The 16,594-nt window shown below is 43.6% G+C and overlaps 1 protein-coding gene across 1 annotated transcript in view; it reads left to right on the top strand.

The window, feature by feature from the left end:
• Positions 1-25: 25 nt before the first annotated feature.
• ROR1 (receptor tyrosine kinase like orphan receptor 1) overlaps positions 26-16,594 on the top strand; it is a 126,783-nt gene continuing 110,214 nt past the window's right edge. Inside the window, exon 1 of the mRNA XM_057370427.1 lies at positions 26-208. Within this exon, the coding sequence (XP_057226410.1) occupies positions 106-208 (103 nt within the window). The 5' untranslated portion in view covers positions 26-105. The remainder of the gene's footprint in view (positions 209-16,594) is intronic.

Here is a 16,594-nt window from a genome sequence, read left to right as displayed (position 1 = left end):
GCCCCGCTCCCTCCCCGCCCGCGCCGCCTTCCCCGCCCGCCGGCACAGCGCGGGACGGAGGAGCGGCGGCCCCGCGGTGGATGCGGGAGCAGCGCCGGCTCAGGAATGCAGCAGCCGGGCGGCGCGGACGGGAGCCTCCCGCTGCTGCTCCCGCTGCTGCTGCTGCTGAGGGCGGGCAGCCGCGCCGAGCCCGGGGACGCCACGCAAGGTGAGGGGGACGCGGCGGTGCCGGGGGGTCCCGGGGCGGCGTGAGGGGAGCGGGGCCGGCACCCAGGGGAGCCCGGCGGCTCCAGCGCTGGCCCCGCGCCGCCTCCCGTTAACCAACTCGGGGGTTTATGCTCCGTCTGCGTTTAATTGCTTCGTAAAAAAGCGCTTTCCAAGTGTTGGGGCCAGTAAGCATTCTCGGCGTAACCATTGCCAGGCGGTCCCGCTTTGCGGTCCGTGATTGATGGTGCCCGAGGTGCGTTATCACACTGGGGCTTGTCCCTTATATCCAGCTCTAAGCGCATGTTTGCCGTCTCAGCCCCCTTGTATCCCTCAAAAATGTTTGTTTCTTTATCTATTTATTTGTTTTCGCCAAAAAGAAAGCGTCTCCGTTTTGTTTTTAGTGAATGATGTTTATCCCGCGGTGCTTCTGCTTGATCAGGGTTCTGGTTCTTGCCTTTTTGCGAGTGATTTACGTGTAAACCAGGCAGAAAAAGGGACTTTGGAATCGGGATAGCTGGAACTGGGCAAGGACCGATTCCTCCAGGCCAAGTCAGTAAAAAGTGAGCAGTGTTTTTGGACGCCTGCATGAGAATTTCAGTAAGAGTTGGATCTGCGTGAGCTCCGGCTCCTCCAAAGGGTTTTATGGTGGCTGCTTAAATCACAAACCACCTCTGAGAAACCCTGGTTCATAATACGACTGTATTTAATATTTAAAGAAGGGGGGGAAAGTGAATGCTAAAAAGAGGAAGTTGATAAAAAAGCCAAAATTKAACCCAAATTGTAAACACTGAGAGAGAACTGCCTTTACAAAATTGCTTGTAGCTAACAGATATAGCTCCCTTTTCCATATCCCTGGAATGATGCTTTTCCTGGGACTGTGTGTGGGGGAGTGGATGTGTTGGAATGACTTCCCGATGTCCCAGTGCGGCTCACAGGAGTCTCGTGGGGCACATTCAATGGCTGGATGAGTTCTAGCTCGGGCTTGGAATTCTTCATGACTTCTCAATGGGAAAATTTYCAAACGTTGTTTTCTAGTGTCTCCAGGGAATGCTGTGTGTGCTCAACAAATAGCTGTATTTTTTAAAAGGGGAAAATAAGGCTGTTTTTTTACCCTTGTTTTTCAGACAATTTCRAAGCTTTAGGGTCATATGAATTCTTTCAAATTTCAAAGAGCCTGGAAGGGAAAAACAAAACCCCACGAGCATTAAGCAACTGATCACATTGGTTCCAAAACTGACAATTTCTTATTTCCTGTGAATTCTGCCTGGAATAGCTATCATGTATGAATTCACCTTGATGTGAATCTATTAATATAATCATCATAGTACATGTCATGTAGTACAAGTTACACCAAGAAGGGTTTCAGCTCARCATAAGAAAGCATTTTTTCATAGTGAGAACAATGATTTGCTGGAATGATCCCCCCGGGGATGTGTTGGAATCCCCACTGCTGGAGGTTTCCAAGATGAGACTGAATAATCTCAGCCAGGCTCYCTTTCTCACAAAAGGCTGGACCAGGTGATCCTTCCAGTTCCCTTCCAACCTGGGCTAGGATCTGGGATTATGTACAGTCACTTTCCACGATGAAGTATTTCCTGTGTTTTATGTATCTTTGGCAAATGCTTACAGTGTGGATTCATGAGCAGATCAAGCGATTTATTTATTTTTTATAGGTAGACATCTGTCACATGGTACAACCACAAACTGTGTTTTATCCCAAATTAGGTTTTGTTGAAATCAGGGAACCTGAATATCCAACATCAATTAAAACCAAACAAAGAAAAAAACAGTTCTAAACTGTTTTATAAATTTCTTTAAGGTGACAGTAGTGGTTGGGTAAACAGGTTTTRCTCCATCAGAAACCCTTACAGAATCTTCAGTCCCTACCCTTTAACCCTGACATTTTCAGAAATAGAATGTGCACCRCTGTCTCCTGCTGCTGCCCCTTTTTGTCCGTGACCTTTCCTTGTAGGGAGTAAAACAACCCCAAAAGCTTCGTGCATTCACACTGCCTTTAACTTGTGCTCTTCCAAAGGTGCTCACGGTCTGGCCCAAGTGCTCCAAATAAAAGCACAAAGTTAATGTCACTTTGAGGAGCAGGAASTCCCCAACTTGGATATTTTTTGTAGCGTGTGTCTCTGGATATTCCCAGTTCAGCTTGGTTATTGCTCTTCCAGATCTGTGTAACTTTGTGAGGAGTCACAATGACASAAATGCAAATAATATAATAAAAACATTTTAAAAGCATGTAATCAACCCRCAGATCTCTAGATTGTGATTTAGATTGTAGGGGTACTGCTGATTCCTTGAAAGTTGCSAGATAAAGTTCCACAGCTCTTGATTAGTCCCTGTGGTTAATTGTTTCATCCCTGGGTCACAGGCTGCTGCTTCAGCCACTATCCAGGAATGAGTTTAAAAACAAACAAAATGCTTTTGTTGCCTTAAGCCTCTAAGAGGATGAGACTRGATGTCACGGTTTGAGGTTGCAACCTTGTATTTCTTGACAAAAGTGGCTCSAAGTAGCAGGAAATTATCTTCAGGACATCGTTTCTTTGTTTCTATAATTAACTGCTACTGAAACTGCTCTGTTAATTATGTCCTCACAGGGGTTTAAAGTGTTGCAAATGAGAGTTGGGCAGGGGAGTTTTTTAAAGCTTGTGCATGGATTTAAGTAGGCAAAGAGAGGGGAAAGAAAGAGTTTCCCTGAGGTGTGACACTGGATCCTGCTCTTTGGAAACAGATGTAGAAATCCAGCAGTCTGCTGGGACTCCAAAGAGCACCTCAGAGTTGAAAACTCTTTTTAAAAGTCTCTAACTAAATGCAGCTGCTTTRCACACCGCGATTGTCTTGCAAGCCAGAAATATGTAGAAAGTTAACTCAGACAAAAGAAAAAGTGTAAACCTTTCCTTCCCCAAGCCCTGAAAAAAAAACCCCTCAGTCATCCTCGATTGCAAATCCGATGTTCACACAGTTGTYGTGTGAAATGCTGTATCTTAAGAAGCAGTTTTTAGGAATCTGCCTGGCTGAGGTATTTCCTGCTGCAGTGCTGCGGTTTGTGCGGTGTCTCGGTGTGGTGTTCTCACCTTGCTGGGGGGATCCAGGCTGKGGGTGCGATTTTCCCCGGGGAAATCGCTCCTGGAGCCCCAGGAATCGCGGCTGGAGCGTCTCACACCCGGCCGTGTGTAGGTGGAGGTGTGGCGGTGATAACCCAGCCTGCATTTTCAGACTCCTCCGTACTCCAACGCTTCAATGAATAGCAAATGAAGTTATTTTGTTGTTAAGATGCTGCCTTTGATCCAGGCTTCTGCTTTTAAAAATTAGCAAACCCGGGCTGCGTCTTGAAGCCAACTCCCTAAAGCTGAGCATTAAGAAATTCTGGGTTGTTTGGGGGCTGGGGCWGCCCCAAACAGTTGAATAATAAAGGGATTTTGTAGGGATTTTGCCATCCTGGTTCCTTTTTCATTGTAATCAATGAGATATTGGAAGTCAATGAATCTGCACATTTGTAAATGGAGCAACAGTGAAATGAATAAATGAGAGCAGTTGTCTATGATTCTTTGGAAATAATTGCAAAATACTGAAGGATGCTTCTGTAGCTTTGGTGATTAGTTTTTCATCCTTTMTAATCAAGTGCTTTAAAATTCCTGAAATTCTACATTTGGTGTAAAGTTGCATTTGGTCAGGTGCTGCAGAGGAAGTTGCATTTTTTTTTTTTTCTGTCTGTTTACAGAGTCACTGCTGTCCTTGCCAGGAATGTGGCATGTGAGAGACTTGGAAATATTTAATGTCATTTAATTGGGCTGAAATGACAGGATGGACAGGAGGTCTGTGAACTGTGCCAAGGTGGAAAAATGGAATAATTTCAGCTTAGATATATATCACCAGTGTGTGATGTAATAATAAAGCTCTAAATATTACTATTCTTTAATAGTAGAGTTCTTTGAAGTCCCCCAGGGAATATAATGTAAAATAAAAGAACTTGCCTATATTTGGAATCGAATGCAATGYGATATTGAAAATGGTGCTCTGCCAAAGGCAGGCAGCTTGGGAAAAAGAAGCAGCTTGAGAAAGGAACCCTTCAGTGAGGAAAGCAATAACCCAGGCTCCTCAGCCGAATTCCATGCCAGCATCCCGGGGTGAGGAAGATTGCTTTCCAGGATCTCCTCCTGAAGTGCAGTGCCACTGTTTCCAAGTAAATCTGCAGGGCAGTGTATGAAAGGAAGTGGAAAAAAAAAAAAAATCCCGTGATGATTATTAGGTAGAATTCCTGAAAAAAGAGAGTGGAATGGTCACTAAGAGGAGCAGAAAGCCACRGCACTGCCATGGAGGAGGAATGACAGGGATAAATGACCTGCGGGGCCAGGGCTGCGTTCCAGCAGTGCTGTGGGCAGAGCTGGGCTCTCTCTGGTGTTTCTCAACAAGTCATTACATGGAGTTCATGCCCAAGGCAGGAGCAGAAGAAAGCTCAGGTCAAGGCTGCTTTGTTAGTTCGCTGAGTTCCCCTGAGGTTTTGTGCTTGATATCCTGTTCTAACAAACCCATTTGGAGAGCTGTGTGGAGTCTGGTTGCTCAGAGAGGGAAAAAGGACAGCAAAAAATGGTCATGCAGGACACGTCCCTTGTGTTGGTAGGGGCTGGGTGCTGTGCCCCTGTTGGCTGGAATTTGGTGCTGGTCCAGGCATGGCTTAACCCGCGTGGGCCCTTGTGAGATTTTCTGATTTCTTCGTTCTTGTGCCCCGTGTCAGGACTCTGGGAAATGGCTGAGACTGGGTCAGGGAGGTTTAGGCTGGACATCAGGGAAAGGTTCTTCCCCCAGGGGGTATTTAGGCACAGCCCTGAGGCTGCCAGAGCTCCAGAAGGGTTTGGACACTGCTCTGAGGGATGCACAGGGTGGGATTGTTGGTGTGTCTGCACAGGGCCAGGGTTGGACTGATGATCTTTTTGGGTCCCTTCCAGCTCAAGATTCTCTGATTCTATGATGTCACATCAGAGACAGGGATCCTGGGCATATTTTTGGTTCTTTGGGAATGCTGAAGGCAAAAGAAATCTGTTTGGTTTTTGTGTCAGGGAAAGCTAAAAAAAAAAAAAAAWAAATAAATAAGGCAAGTCCCTGTGCTGGTAACTTTGTGCAGATGTTACATGGTCTCTGTAAGCCCTACTGACACTGATGTGTGCTGTACAGGGGTGTGCTTTCACTCACTCACAGGTATTTGGGACTAAATTTAAGTTAGGACTTTGCCATCCCAGTATGCACTGGGAAAGTTTCATGACTGGATGAGTTCTTGAGAAAAGTTMCTGCAGGCTCCAGGGGAAGCCTGCATTTTATTAAAAGCTTTTTTTTCAAGCTGCCCAGGTCAAATGTTGAAACTGATACAGCACGAGAGCTTCCTGTGACCTTTGCTCCTTCCCTCCCAGGGCTGTCCCTGGTGTGTCCCCCTGTCCCGTTCCCAGATGTTCTGTCTGTCTGTCTGCAGCAGAGCCCTCAACATCTGCTCCAGGCAGCTCCAGGAAGGAGCAGGGATGTGGAGCTCGGAGTGGAGCACAGCAGAAGCCATGGGAAATGGAGAGATCAGAGATAAGTGAGGGAAAAAAATGCTCAGCAGCTTTATAAATTCCCACAAATTCCCTCTAGAGACTGGGAATACAGGAGGGGATGCTTTCCTTACCCTGAGAAYTTGGGATTGACTGGCTCTGCAAGGATGTGCACTTCCACAGCCACAGTGTGAACATTCCTCTGCAAAGGCAGCTGCTCTGGTGGCCCAATCCCTGCTGAAGTTGCCAAGCTGAGCTTTAAAGGATGGAGGGTGTAACTGTAATGAGGTGCCTGAGAGTGCCCATAGTGTGGCTGCTCCATACAGAACACCATGGCTACTCCTACAGAGTGACAACAACATGCTGGGCAATGAGGGATTGGGATCTGTGTGGCCTTCATTTCAAAATTCATGATGTTGACATCCATTTTGTGGAACATATAACTTGGAGAGGGAGGTTGTTGAATTTAGTTTCAATAATTCCGTCCTCAAAGATAAGTGATATTGAATACAGAGAGGTTTCTAGGAGAAGACAGAAGCTTGGTCAGATGGTAAAAATAGAAAATCAATGTTAGAACTAAGATTAGATCTGTTTTTGATCAAGTGAGGTCCTCTTTGCAAAATTTCTGTCAGCCTTTCTCCCCATGGAGAGGGATCATCCTCATTGCACAGGGAATATCCCTCCCCTGTGACACCTTTATAGAGTTAATGTATATCTGAGCACTGTGCAGTCTACACTCTATTTACAACAGCTCTTGCCTCTCCCAGTTTTTCCTGTAAGGGGTCAGTTATCATGGGTGAACATCTCTTCTCCAAAATTAACTTGGCTTCAAATGAAAGGAAGTGTCTTTATAATTGTTTTGTTTACTCTGAAGTACTTGATGTGCTGAATAAGTAACAAGCATTATATGCGTTTTCATTTTAAACTTTTTTTTTGGTGTATGTTAATTATTCATTCCATATGTTTTGATTTTTCTTTGTAAAACACATTATCTCTCTGTGAATTTAATGAAAAWCTGTAGCATGAAGGAGACATCTCTTTTTCTCCAAAACGTGCTGAGTGGAGAGAGCACCACGTTGAGCTCTGCTTTCAGTGTGTTTCACCTACAGTGACAAGAGGTCATTTAATTCCCTGCTCATTGTCAGGAAGATGGATTTATATCATTAAATGCTTTCAGGAGGCCAAGGAATAGCTCGTGGTGGACCTTTGCAGCTTCTGCCTGCTGGCATTTCTGAGGCTGAAACWCTTCATGCTCACCAGAGGATGTTTGTGAACCGAGGGCCCCTGACTTTTACATTCACTTTTCTTGGCAGCCTGACAGAGCCCAAGTCTGGCAACCTTTGTAAGTGAGATGCAGCAAGCCTCACTTATTTTAGCTATTGCTCTGTCACTGTGTTTTTAATTTACTGTAATTCAATAACTGACACAATGCTGCAATAAATAAATGGGCTGTGAACATTCTCATASACTTTGGAAGTCCAGCTCAGGGCAAGATTTAGCTTTTAATTAACACTGTCCATGAGATTTATTGTTAAAATTGCATCCTTTTAAATAAGTCAATCTGAAGTTGATTAAGAGATGAATAATTGAAACCTGATGTGGGATAACAGAATGCATTCTAGTGGATGCAGCAGTGGAGCACCACTGGAGCTCCAGATCCCTTTTCTCTGCAGTTTTGGTCATTCCCATAATATGGATGTTGTCATTGTATTTTCTGTGTAGGATTTGTTGCTCTGTGTTGAAAAACACATGTTCTTTGTGGCACTAAGTACAGTAGCATTCTACCTGTGCAAAAACTGGATTCTTACTACAGCAAAGAGCTTTAGAAAGGCCTTTGGACACCCTGGTAAAAAACCCTTAAATGATTTTTGCTTCTTTCAGTCCTCTCTGCTGCRTAAATCCTCCAAAAAGAGGCCCAGGCAAGGGTAGAAACTGTAAAGGCATCCTTTCACTATAGGGGAACCTTAGTCATTAGCAAACCTATATTTCATCAGGATTTAAAAGAAAATATTGTCCTGATTTTCTTGTCTTTTATTGGGAGAGATGAATCTGATTTGTCCTTTTTCTTTTAAGAGCCTGTTTGTAAGATGTGATTTATGTCCTTGCATTCTCTGCTTGTGATTGATCTTTTTTTAACTCCTAAYGAGGATTTCTGACTCTGTGTAATGAACCCTGAGCAGCAGCAAAATATTCACAAACTTGAGAGTATTTTATATGCASAACTTTGACAATTTTCTCTTAAAATCTGTCTCCCAGCAGCAAATGTAGTCCTGATATGAGGAGCTGTGTGACCAACCCCTCTCACTTCAGACTAAAAACCTCCAGGGAACGTCAACATCGATATTTTGTTGGTTGAGCTGTTCAGRGTGAGACAGATTAGGTTGGGCATTAAATGAACTGGCCCATTCCTTCCTTTCTGGACTGGTTTCACTGGGGAGCCACACTTTGATCACACTTGTGGCTCTGCTTTCAACATTTCTGTAGATCCTGATAGTCCTGGGGAAGATATTGGATCTGGCTTAAAAACTTCATAAGGTACTAGGGGAAGGAGAAAAAGATGGTTTCAGTGTTGATAGCTGGTAAAGTGAATTTTTAGGGAATTTCTTCAATAAAGAAGGAGAGACCACCTGCAAACTCACTGCTTTTCCTTGCCCTTGAGGTTGGGCAATGATATCTCATGGTGGGAGTGACTCTTGTGAACCTTTACAAGGATTTTTGGGAATCAGAGCAATTAAGGTTGCTTTGTTGTCATTTATGGGGCATGTTCAGCTTTCTCAGCCAAGGCCATTCTGAAGGCTCTGGAGCTCTGAAGCGCTGGGTGAATATTTTGGTCTCTGATGTGTTAATCATGAAACACCTCTGGTACTATGGTCCCATCCAGCTTTGAAAATCCATGGATAGCTCTGAGAGCAATCCCCTTTTTCAGAATGATTTTGACAGAGTGCAACACCAAAGTCTTACCTGGTGTTGTTYTCTGTCAATAACTGAGTGGAGCTGTGGCCTCAGGCACCACAGCCCATCCAGCAGGGTCACAGCAGGGACAGCAGCACTGTCACTGCCTTTGCTTGGGAAAATCACAGAGCTCAGGCTTCTGCACAGGTTTGTACATCGGGTGTTGTTTGTTTTGTGGTCAGCTCTACAGAAATCCCCTACCCAAACCCTGTAATTGTCGGATGTTCTGTTATCCTGTTCCTCCTGGCAGTTATTATCTCCTGAGATTATCAGGGGTAACTTCACCTGGACTAATTGTAATAACTGAAAAKGCCTGAGGGGAGGAATTCTGTCTCAGCATTGCAAGGAGGGATTAAGTGTGTATATATTCCATGTAATTTGCTGAGAGGTGTCTATGTACAGATCTGTCAGAAGAACTGTAAAATCATTTGAAATGTTGTGAGGGATGGATGTGTGGTGATAGGAGGCTCAACTTTCTTTAGCTTTTGTTGCATTATCCCACTGATGTGAATTTTATAGGCTTTTTTTCTGCCCTTGCCTGTATAAGCTGGTGTCAGGCTCCTTGAGRAGGCACTTATGTTCTTGAAGGATTATTGTGCTAATTTAGCTTTCATTTCATCAGGTATCAAGGCTTGATATTATCCTGCTGTTTGTTACTCTGCTCTTMCTGGCAATTCCTGACACCAGAGATGCTGGTGATTGCACTGAAGATAACTGAGGTGCAGCAAGGAAATAATTTTTGATCTCCACTTGCTTTTCTGCCCTAAATATCCTGCAAGATCCTTAAGATCCTGGTTGTGGCTCAGTCATTCAGCAGTGCTGATTAAGACAGTCAATCTGAGCAGCAGAGCCTGACAGATTTTCTGCCAGAATCCTTTAGAGGATGCATGCCATGAATCTTTTAGTGACTTTAGTGGGCAGTTGTTTTCAGCCAGCTGAAATATTTCCTGTGTGAAGGAAGACAGACTTTCCACGTGAAAGTCATGATGTGCCCACCCCTGGTGTGGGATGTTATTGCCTTAAAAGAACTCCAAAGAATGAACTCAGCCCTGCTAATGATGGGACTTGTTAATAGTACATGAAGAAAGTCCATTTACTTTGATATATTTTCCTGATTTTTAAAGCCAAATCCACTTTTCTATAGAAAATGCTTTTGCTGCTTTGTTAGCAGATGCTTCATTCAGCAGTGAACCAGTGCAGAGTGTCCTAAAATATTTTATGCTGAACAACAGGGAAGTGCAATTCCTCCCATGGACATTGTTGGGCTCAAAGTACACATGGTTCTTAAAGAAATGGCAAATGGGACAAATGTTTTGTTTTGTTCTATTCCACTGTTACAGCTCCTGAGTGCCTCCCAACATCTTTGGKGTCCAAATGGACACTGAGACCGTTTTTCCCCTGTGGGTTTGTGAAGCTCAGCAAAATTGGGAAATGGGGACAGCTCGGGGTTGTGCYTCTGCCCTTTTCCATGGGAAATACCCGCTGCAGAACGTGTGAAATTTGAATACTTGGCATTTTGTCTTCAAGCAGGATATAGTGTTCCCTTTGCTTCCTGCCCCAAATGCCATGGGAGAAGGGATGGTTTTGATCTGTGTGTGATGTGGGGCTGTCTCAGCTTCCAGGGGTGAAAGACGAGTGTCACTTCCAGCTCTGTGGGAGCACACGGGGTTTGTTCTTCCAGGCAGGCCCAGGGAAGGACAAAGCCAGGGCTTTGCATACAGGAAAAAAGCTGCTCAGGGGGGATTGGGTTTCTCCAAACCAAATATTATCCAAAAATATTAATGGAGTTAAAATCAGCAGCCAAATGCAAATGGTTCCACTGCTTGTTCCATGTATGTTCTCATGCTCCCTACCAACCTTAATTATAATACCCCACTTTTTTCATCCAGGAATGTATGCTAGAAAAACAAAAGGCATCTCATTTGCCTACTAATAAATAATACAGAATTCAGTCAAATCCTAACAAAGACACTGTTTCTGTGAGGAATATTTCTCATGTGGCACTTGAAATAATTTCCAAATTTGAACTCCATTTGTGTGTCAGGAAAACATTTACAGTACTTGGTGAAAGSTGTTGCTACTTGAGACGATATTTGTTCTTGAAACCTATATTTAATAATTGCATGTGCGGTTCATGGAGAGCAATGGTTCTCTGAGCAAGAACTTTTCACTTYTGAGGGAATATAAAGATAAAAAAGGAAAATGTTTAATGCTGCGTGTTTAAATTTTKGCTGGGAAGCAACTCCTGTTTTAGTCTCTTACGTGGCATTTTTGACTTTTATTACTTATCACTGCATAGAGTTCTGAAATGAGTGATTTTTGTGTACTTAGAGAAAGGATTTTATAATCTTCAGGATTTTTCCGTTTTGCCTGAATTTATTAAACAATTGTTCAGATGAAGTGAAAAGGGAGGCAGCTTCAAGTGTCTCTTTCCTGTTGCACAAAKCTTGATCCTTTCTGGAGTTCTGCAGAATTTCCTACTTCGAGCCAAACTAGGAAACATTTTTGATACTTTGTGCTCATTCATCTTTGATGTTTGGAATTTGGGACTCCAGTGGTTTATTTTGGACAKAAGCCCAGGTGAAAATGTGCTGGAAAAGGGGTGCACCTGGCAAGGGAGGGTTTGGCAGCCCTTTTCCGGCCTGCACCAACAGCTTCTGACCTGGGCCATTTAAATCCAAGATATTTCTGGGGTTTCCATCTCATTTCTGGATACTGGGATGTCTGAAGATGCAGGAGGGTTATCTCTGGAAAGCACAAGCATTAAATATTTGGAAATTCACTGCTAGAGTGCCTGCTTGCCAGGGTGGATTTTTTATTATTTTTGGGGGTGGTTTTTTTGTGTTTTAATGGCAAACTTACCCTCTGTGGGACCAAGATGAGCTTTGGAGGCAAAACAGCATGCACTGATCGTTGGGATTTGTGTTTTTGGTAAAAAGCTCACTCAGAAATGCTGAGAGGTTTGAAGGCACCATCCCACAGTGCAGCTGCTTTTTCACTCACATTCCTGAGGAGGAACAGAGCACACTTGGGACTGCGCCTTTGAGCTGCTCTGATGGATCATTTCTATTGGCAATTCAAGGTCCTGGGGGTTGTTTGGGTTTCAGTGGATTCTTGTGTCAGCCAGCAACTGCTTGGATGTTTTCTATTAACATCTCTTTCATTTGGGGATGTGCTTGGCTTAATTGGATCTTGAAAGTCACAGGAGGAGATTTTAACCAAACCTCTTCTTCCTTAAAGTTAGAATTAATGCATCTTGTACCTGATGCTGGTAATGAATTGTTAAAGAATCTGTGATAAGTGCTCCATCACATAATTGGCATACTTTAAAAAAAAAAACAAAAAAACAAACAAACATTTAAATACAGCTTCTCAGTTTATAAGCAGATGCTCTTTCTTTAATTTGGGGCGAGATTGCTGCATTATCCACTGAGGGCTGATTTACCAGGAGATGCAACCAATTTGTTCCAAGCACAGACATGTCTGGGCTAATACAATACAGGCACAGCAAGAACAATGCAGTTTGCAATGCTTTCTTTGTATTTTCCATATTTTACTGACTGGGGTTATTAAAAAAATAAATTAATCCATCTGTACCACATTACTTTTTCAAGGGAGGAGGTACTTAGGAGCAGGATTACAGATGTTCACGTGCCCAGACCCCATAGTGGTATTAGCAATTGAAAAATCTGCAAAATTATTTGCTGTGGCAGCTACAATGACCAACCTGTTTTTCTTTCAGAAACTTTGTTTATATTCAAAGCTTTATATCTCAAATAAAATTAGTTTTATGTGAACGGGAACTACACTTSTGATGATTTAGTTTAGAAAATAATGTCAACACCCCAAAGGATTTCTGGTCTTTGATTTTTCTGGTGTCCAATGGAAGCCTTGGGTAGGGGCTGGATAATGTCTCRTTCTGACTTCTGTTGCAGCACACCAAGAAGTGTCTTGACAGCTTCCAAACCAATAATATCTTACTTATGTTTCAATATATGAATTACAGCCCAGGCTTTCTAGAGATTATCTTRCTGTAATGCAGTTCTGGAACATGCTGCAGCCAGATGAATGGAAACCCTTCAGCGTTTTGAAGAGCAGGAATATATCCCTTTTATAAATGTGTGTTGTAGCAGGGATGTGCAGTAACATCGTTTTGCTGAGCCACACTTGTGTTCTTTTAATTAAGGGGCGCAGTTAGCAGAGCACATGATACTCCTTCCTCCTCATGCTGTTTCTTTCCTCTTTCCTAATCTCTGTTCTCCAGTGTGGTTTTTCTTCTTCACGGTCCTTGGGAGTCTTGTTTTTTCAAAGCGATCCCCTGCTGGCTATTCCGAGGTCTGTTTAAGCAGTTTCTTCAGCTCGGGTTTAAAAGAAGTCGTTGCCTTTGATTACTGAAATCATTCCTGTGCTGGCTGCGTGTGATTGGTGTCTTTGTGGTGGCAGAGATGGGGGAGAGGCCAAAGAGCTGTGGTGATGTCCCATCCCACTGGGATGTCCTGGGATCCCTGGTTCCTCACCCAAGGCTGGGGCTGTGACAGTGAGCMTTGGCAAGGACAGGCTGGTGGGGASCCKTTCTGGGCAAACTGGKGCTGGAAAAGCTGGAAAAGGGCATTGCTGCAGATGTCTCTGGTGGTTCCCAGCAGGCAAATCCTGTGGCAGGGTCTGGTGTTTTATCAGCCACAGCAGAAAGCAAGAACTCCTCCTGCTGATCTTCTTCCCCAGGCAATGGCTGTGGGGAGGGAAAACACCTCAAGCTGTTCCTCCTCCTCAGGGCAGGTTTGATTTCCCCTTTCCTATCAGCCCCYTTTGCCCCACTGCCTGCATTTCCCTTTTTTTCTTCTTTTGCCAGTGACCGGTGCTAATTTATTCTTGTCTTGAGGAAAACTTTGAAAATAGCAACTCTCCTTTTCATTTAATATCTGCTGGTTCCTAGATGGTTGTGGTGGCAGAATCTCAGTGCTCCAACTGGGGACATCTGTGTTTGTTCAAGAAACAACAGGAGATGCAGCGGATGGGAAAGAGATGAAGTTTGCTGAGGCACCAGGAACTGGCAGGATAACTTAAAGAAAGTGTTAAATAACAATCACAGCTCGAGGCCCCAGTCCAGCAGAGCACTTTACCCATAGATTGGAACTGTAAACAGCGCCGCTGATTTAAACGGGCCCGGTTTTGTGTTTGACGTTGGATCCCGCCTGAGTGCCTTCCTGGAGCAGGGCCTAAGTGAGTGAGACTTGGGCTTGTTTTTCATTTACRGGAGTGAGACTTGAAAGTGAGGCCTGACTGGTGCTTAGTGCTGTCCTGGGGTGTCCCAGAACTCACAGAGGTTTTTAGGGCTCTACCCCTGCTGCTGCTTTTCCTGCCYCTTGCAAATGTGCTGCTTTTTCCTCTCTTGTTTTCCTGCTCCCGAGTCCAATGAATTCTRCAGAATGGGAATCTGAAGGATGCAAATCCTTCATTGCATGCCAGGGCAGTGGTGTCACTGGTCATGTTTTTTCAAGGGCCTCAACCCAGCTCGTGTAGTGGAAGAGTAGGGAGGGAAGGAGCAATAAAAGCAATGATRTGGAGGTGTCTTTCCACTTTACTGTCATTAAATACTCATTCTCAGTTTGTTGTCAGTACCCATAAAACTCTTAGGTGAGGCTTGAAAACGCAAATGTAGATAATCTCTATCTTTTTGTGAATCTTCAATCYGTTTCAGAAGAGTTTCTTGAGGAAATTGGATTTTTTTGAGCAATTYTTTCCATATGAATTTGATTAGTGGGAGGAACTTGCTTAGTGGGCTTGATCCCACAAACTCTTTCTTTTGCAAATTGTCTTTCCTCCAGAGGGCTGAGTGCTGGCTCCAGGGAAATCTGCCCAGCATGGAATAATTCTGCTGCAGGTTTGCCATGGACTTGCAACAATCCAAGTGAAGCTGGATAATAATGTTTACCCACCTGTGTAATACAAGTTCAACTCCCTGAATGAAAGGCCCCACTGTGCAAAAATACAAGGTGGCACTAWTGGGGGGAGGGGACATTCTGTACCTGCAACTTTAGACTGTTTACAGTGAACGTGGGGAAGGTTTCATTAATGAATAGGTGAGGTGTAGCTGRGCTGCACTTGTGCAGGGTGTTGATTTGAAAAGAAATAATATTAAAAAATAACACTGCAGTTGTCATTACCTTAGTGTTGACAAAAATGTGAAGGACAGTTTTCTAATCCCTTAAACATAGAAATTGTACTGTTCTTGCAGAATATTCCTGTTGTTGAATACTCTGCCTAGCTCTTCCTCTCCTGGATTTTGTGTACGTTTCATTGRCAACTCTAAATGGCATCAGCAGGGAGATGAAGGGGAGCTGGCAGAGGAAAAACACTGCAATAGTTGGGTGATGAAGAGGAGTGAAGATGAGAGTCAAATGTGTTAATGAACAATACTTCCAGAATATAATATTTATTGTGTGTTGGACGAGGTTTATGGCACAGTCCAGGCTGTACAAACTCCTGGAAAGAACAGACTCCTTTCCCTTGAACTTCCACAGTGGAGATCTTGGTGGTGGTGGTGGTGAAATTCCAGTGACTAAAACAGGGACAGGAATTTGCCTCTCTCCTCATCTATCCAAGAAACACGGAGGGAAAGTTTTTACAAGGATATTTAGTGACAGGACAAGGGGAAATGGCTTCAAACTGAAAGACAGGAGGTTTGGATTGGATATTAGGAATAAATCCTTGGCTGTGAAGGTGGGSAGGCCCTGGCACAGCTGTGGCTGCCCCTGGATCCCTGGCAGTGCCCAAGGCCAGGCTTGAGCACCCTGGAATGGTGGAAGGTGTCTCTGTTCATGACAGGGGATGGAATAGAATGAGTTTTAAGATTCTTTCCAACCCAAACCATTCCTTGATTCTATGTGATGAACTGTGTGAGGAGGAAGAGTAACCTGGAGCAGAGAGTTAATCTAAAGTCACAGAAGAGGTTCAAAATAAAGCCTGTTTTATTTCTAAATAATAAAAATTAGCAAATAATAATTAAATAATAAATACAGTTATTTTATTAAATTAATTACATATATTGAATTAATGATAAATAAATAATGAAAAACTATTAACGTTCAGCAGCGTTCCCCGAAACACTTTGTGACAAGTAAATAATAGAGAAAATCATGAAATAAGCAGGACCTCTGTTAATCTTTAGCCATGGGGGATGTGTGAGTGCAGCACTCACTAAAGACCCCTAGAATTGTTCCTACGAAGCCTCGGGGCAGGAAATACACCTGACAGAGCTCTAATTTGGAGAGCTRTGTAAAACACCTTTTCACAAGGCTTTGTTTCATATTCGCTTGGCTGAATCTTCTGACAAATTTTCCTCGAGCTTTACGTGCACAAACTGTATCGTTGTTTTGGAAAATGCGAGCCTGACCACTGTAAATGGGTTTATATTTCCAACAGGGCAGTTATTTAATTTCCTGTTGGAAGTCTGCAAATGTTGGCACTGTTCACTCTCTGGCAGGGAGCCAGAGGAGAGCACGGTATCATTAACAGGCTACAGACCAGTGGAGATTGCTTTTGGTTTCATCCAAACTTTTAAGACTGGGTTATAAGAAAATATAATGTAATTATATATAATAAAATGTAATTTTTTGATTGAACTTCATAAAGGCAGGCAGGGAGATCAGGGCTAAAGGGGTGACAGTGGGTTCCYTGGGATGAAAATAGCTTTGGTCGTTCCTACCAATTCTTGGGCTGGACTAATCCTCATTTTGCTGCAGATTTAATCCTCCTGTGCAGTTTTCCAATAAAGCACCTCAAAATAAAGGCTGAGGTCTGATCCTGGAACTGACTCTTTGGATACAAACACATTCCCTATCATCCTTGGGATCCATGGGCACAGCCCCTGGGGAAGGATGGGTGCCAAGGGTTGGGCCTCTCTC

Source organism: Malurus melanocephalus, unplaced genomic scaffold, assembly GCF_030028575.1.
Source record: "Malurus melanocephalus ecotype Western Australia unplaced genomic scaffold, MMel_1.1 scaffold_125, whole genome shotgun sequence".
NCBI classification, from domain to species: Eukaryota; Metazoa; Chordata; class Aves; order Passeriformes; family Maluridae; genus Malurus; species Malurus melanocephalus.
This window is presented reverse-complemented; position numbering and strand designations above follow the sequence as displayed.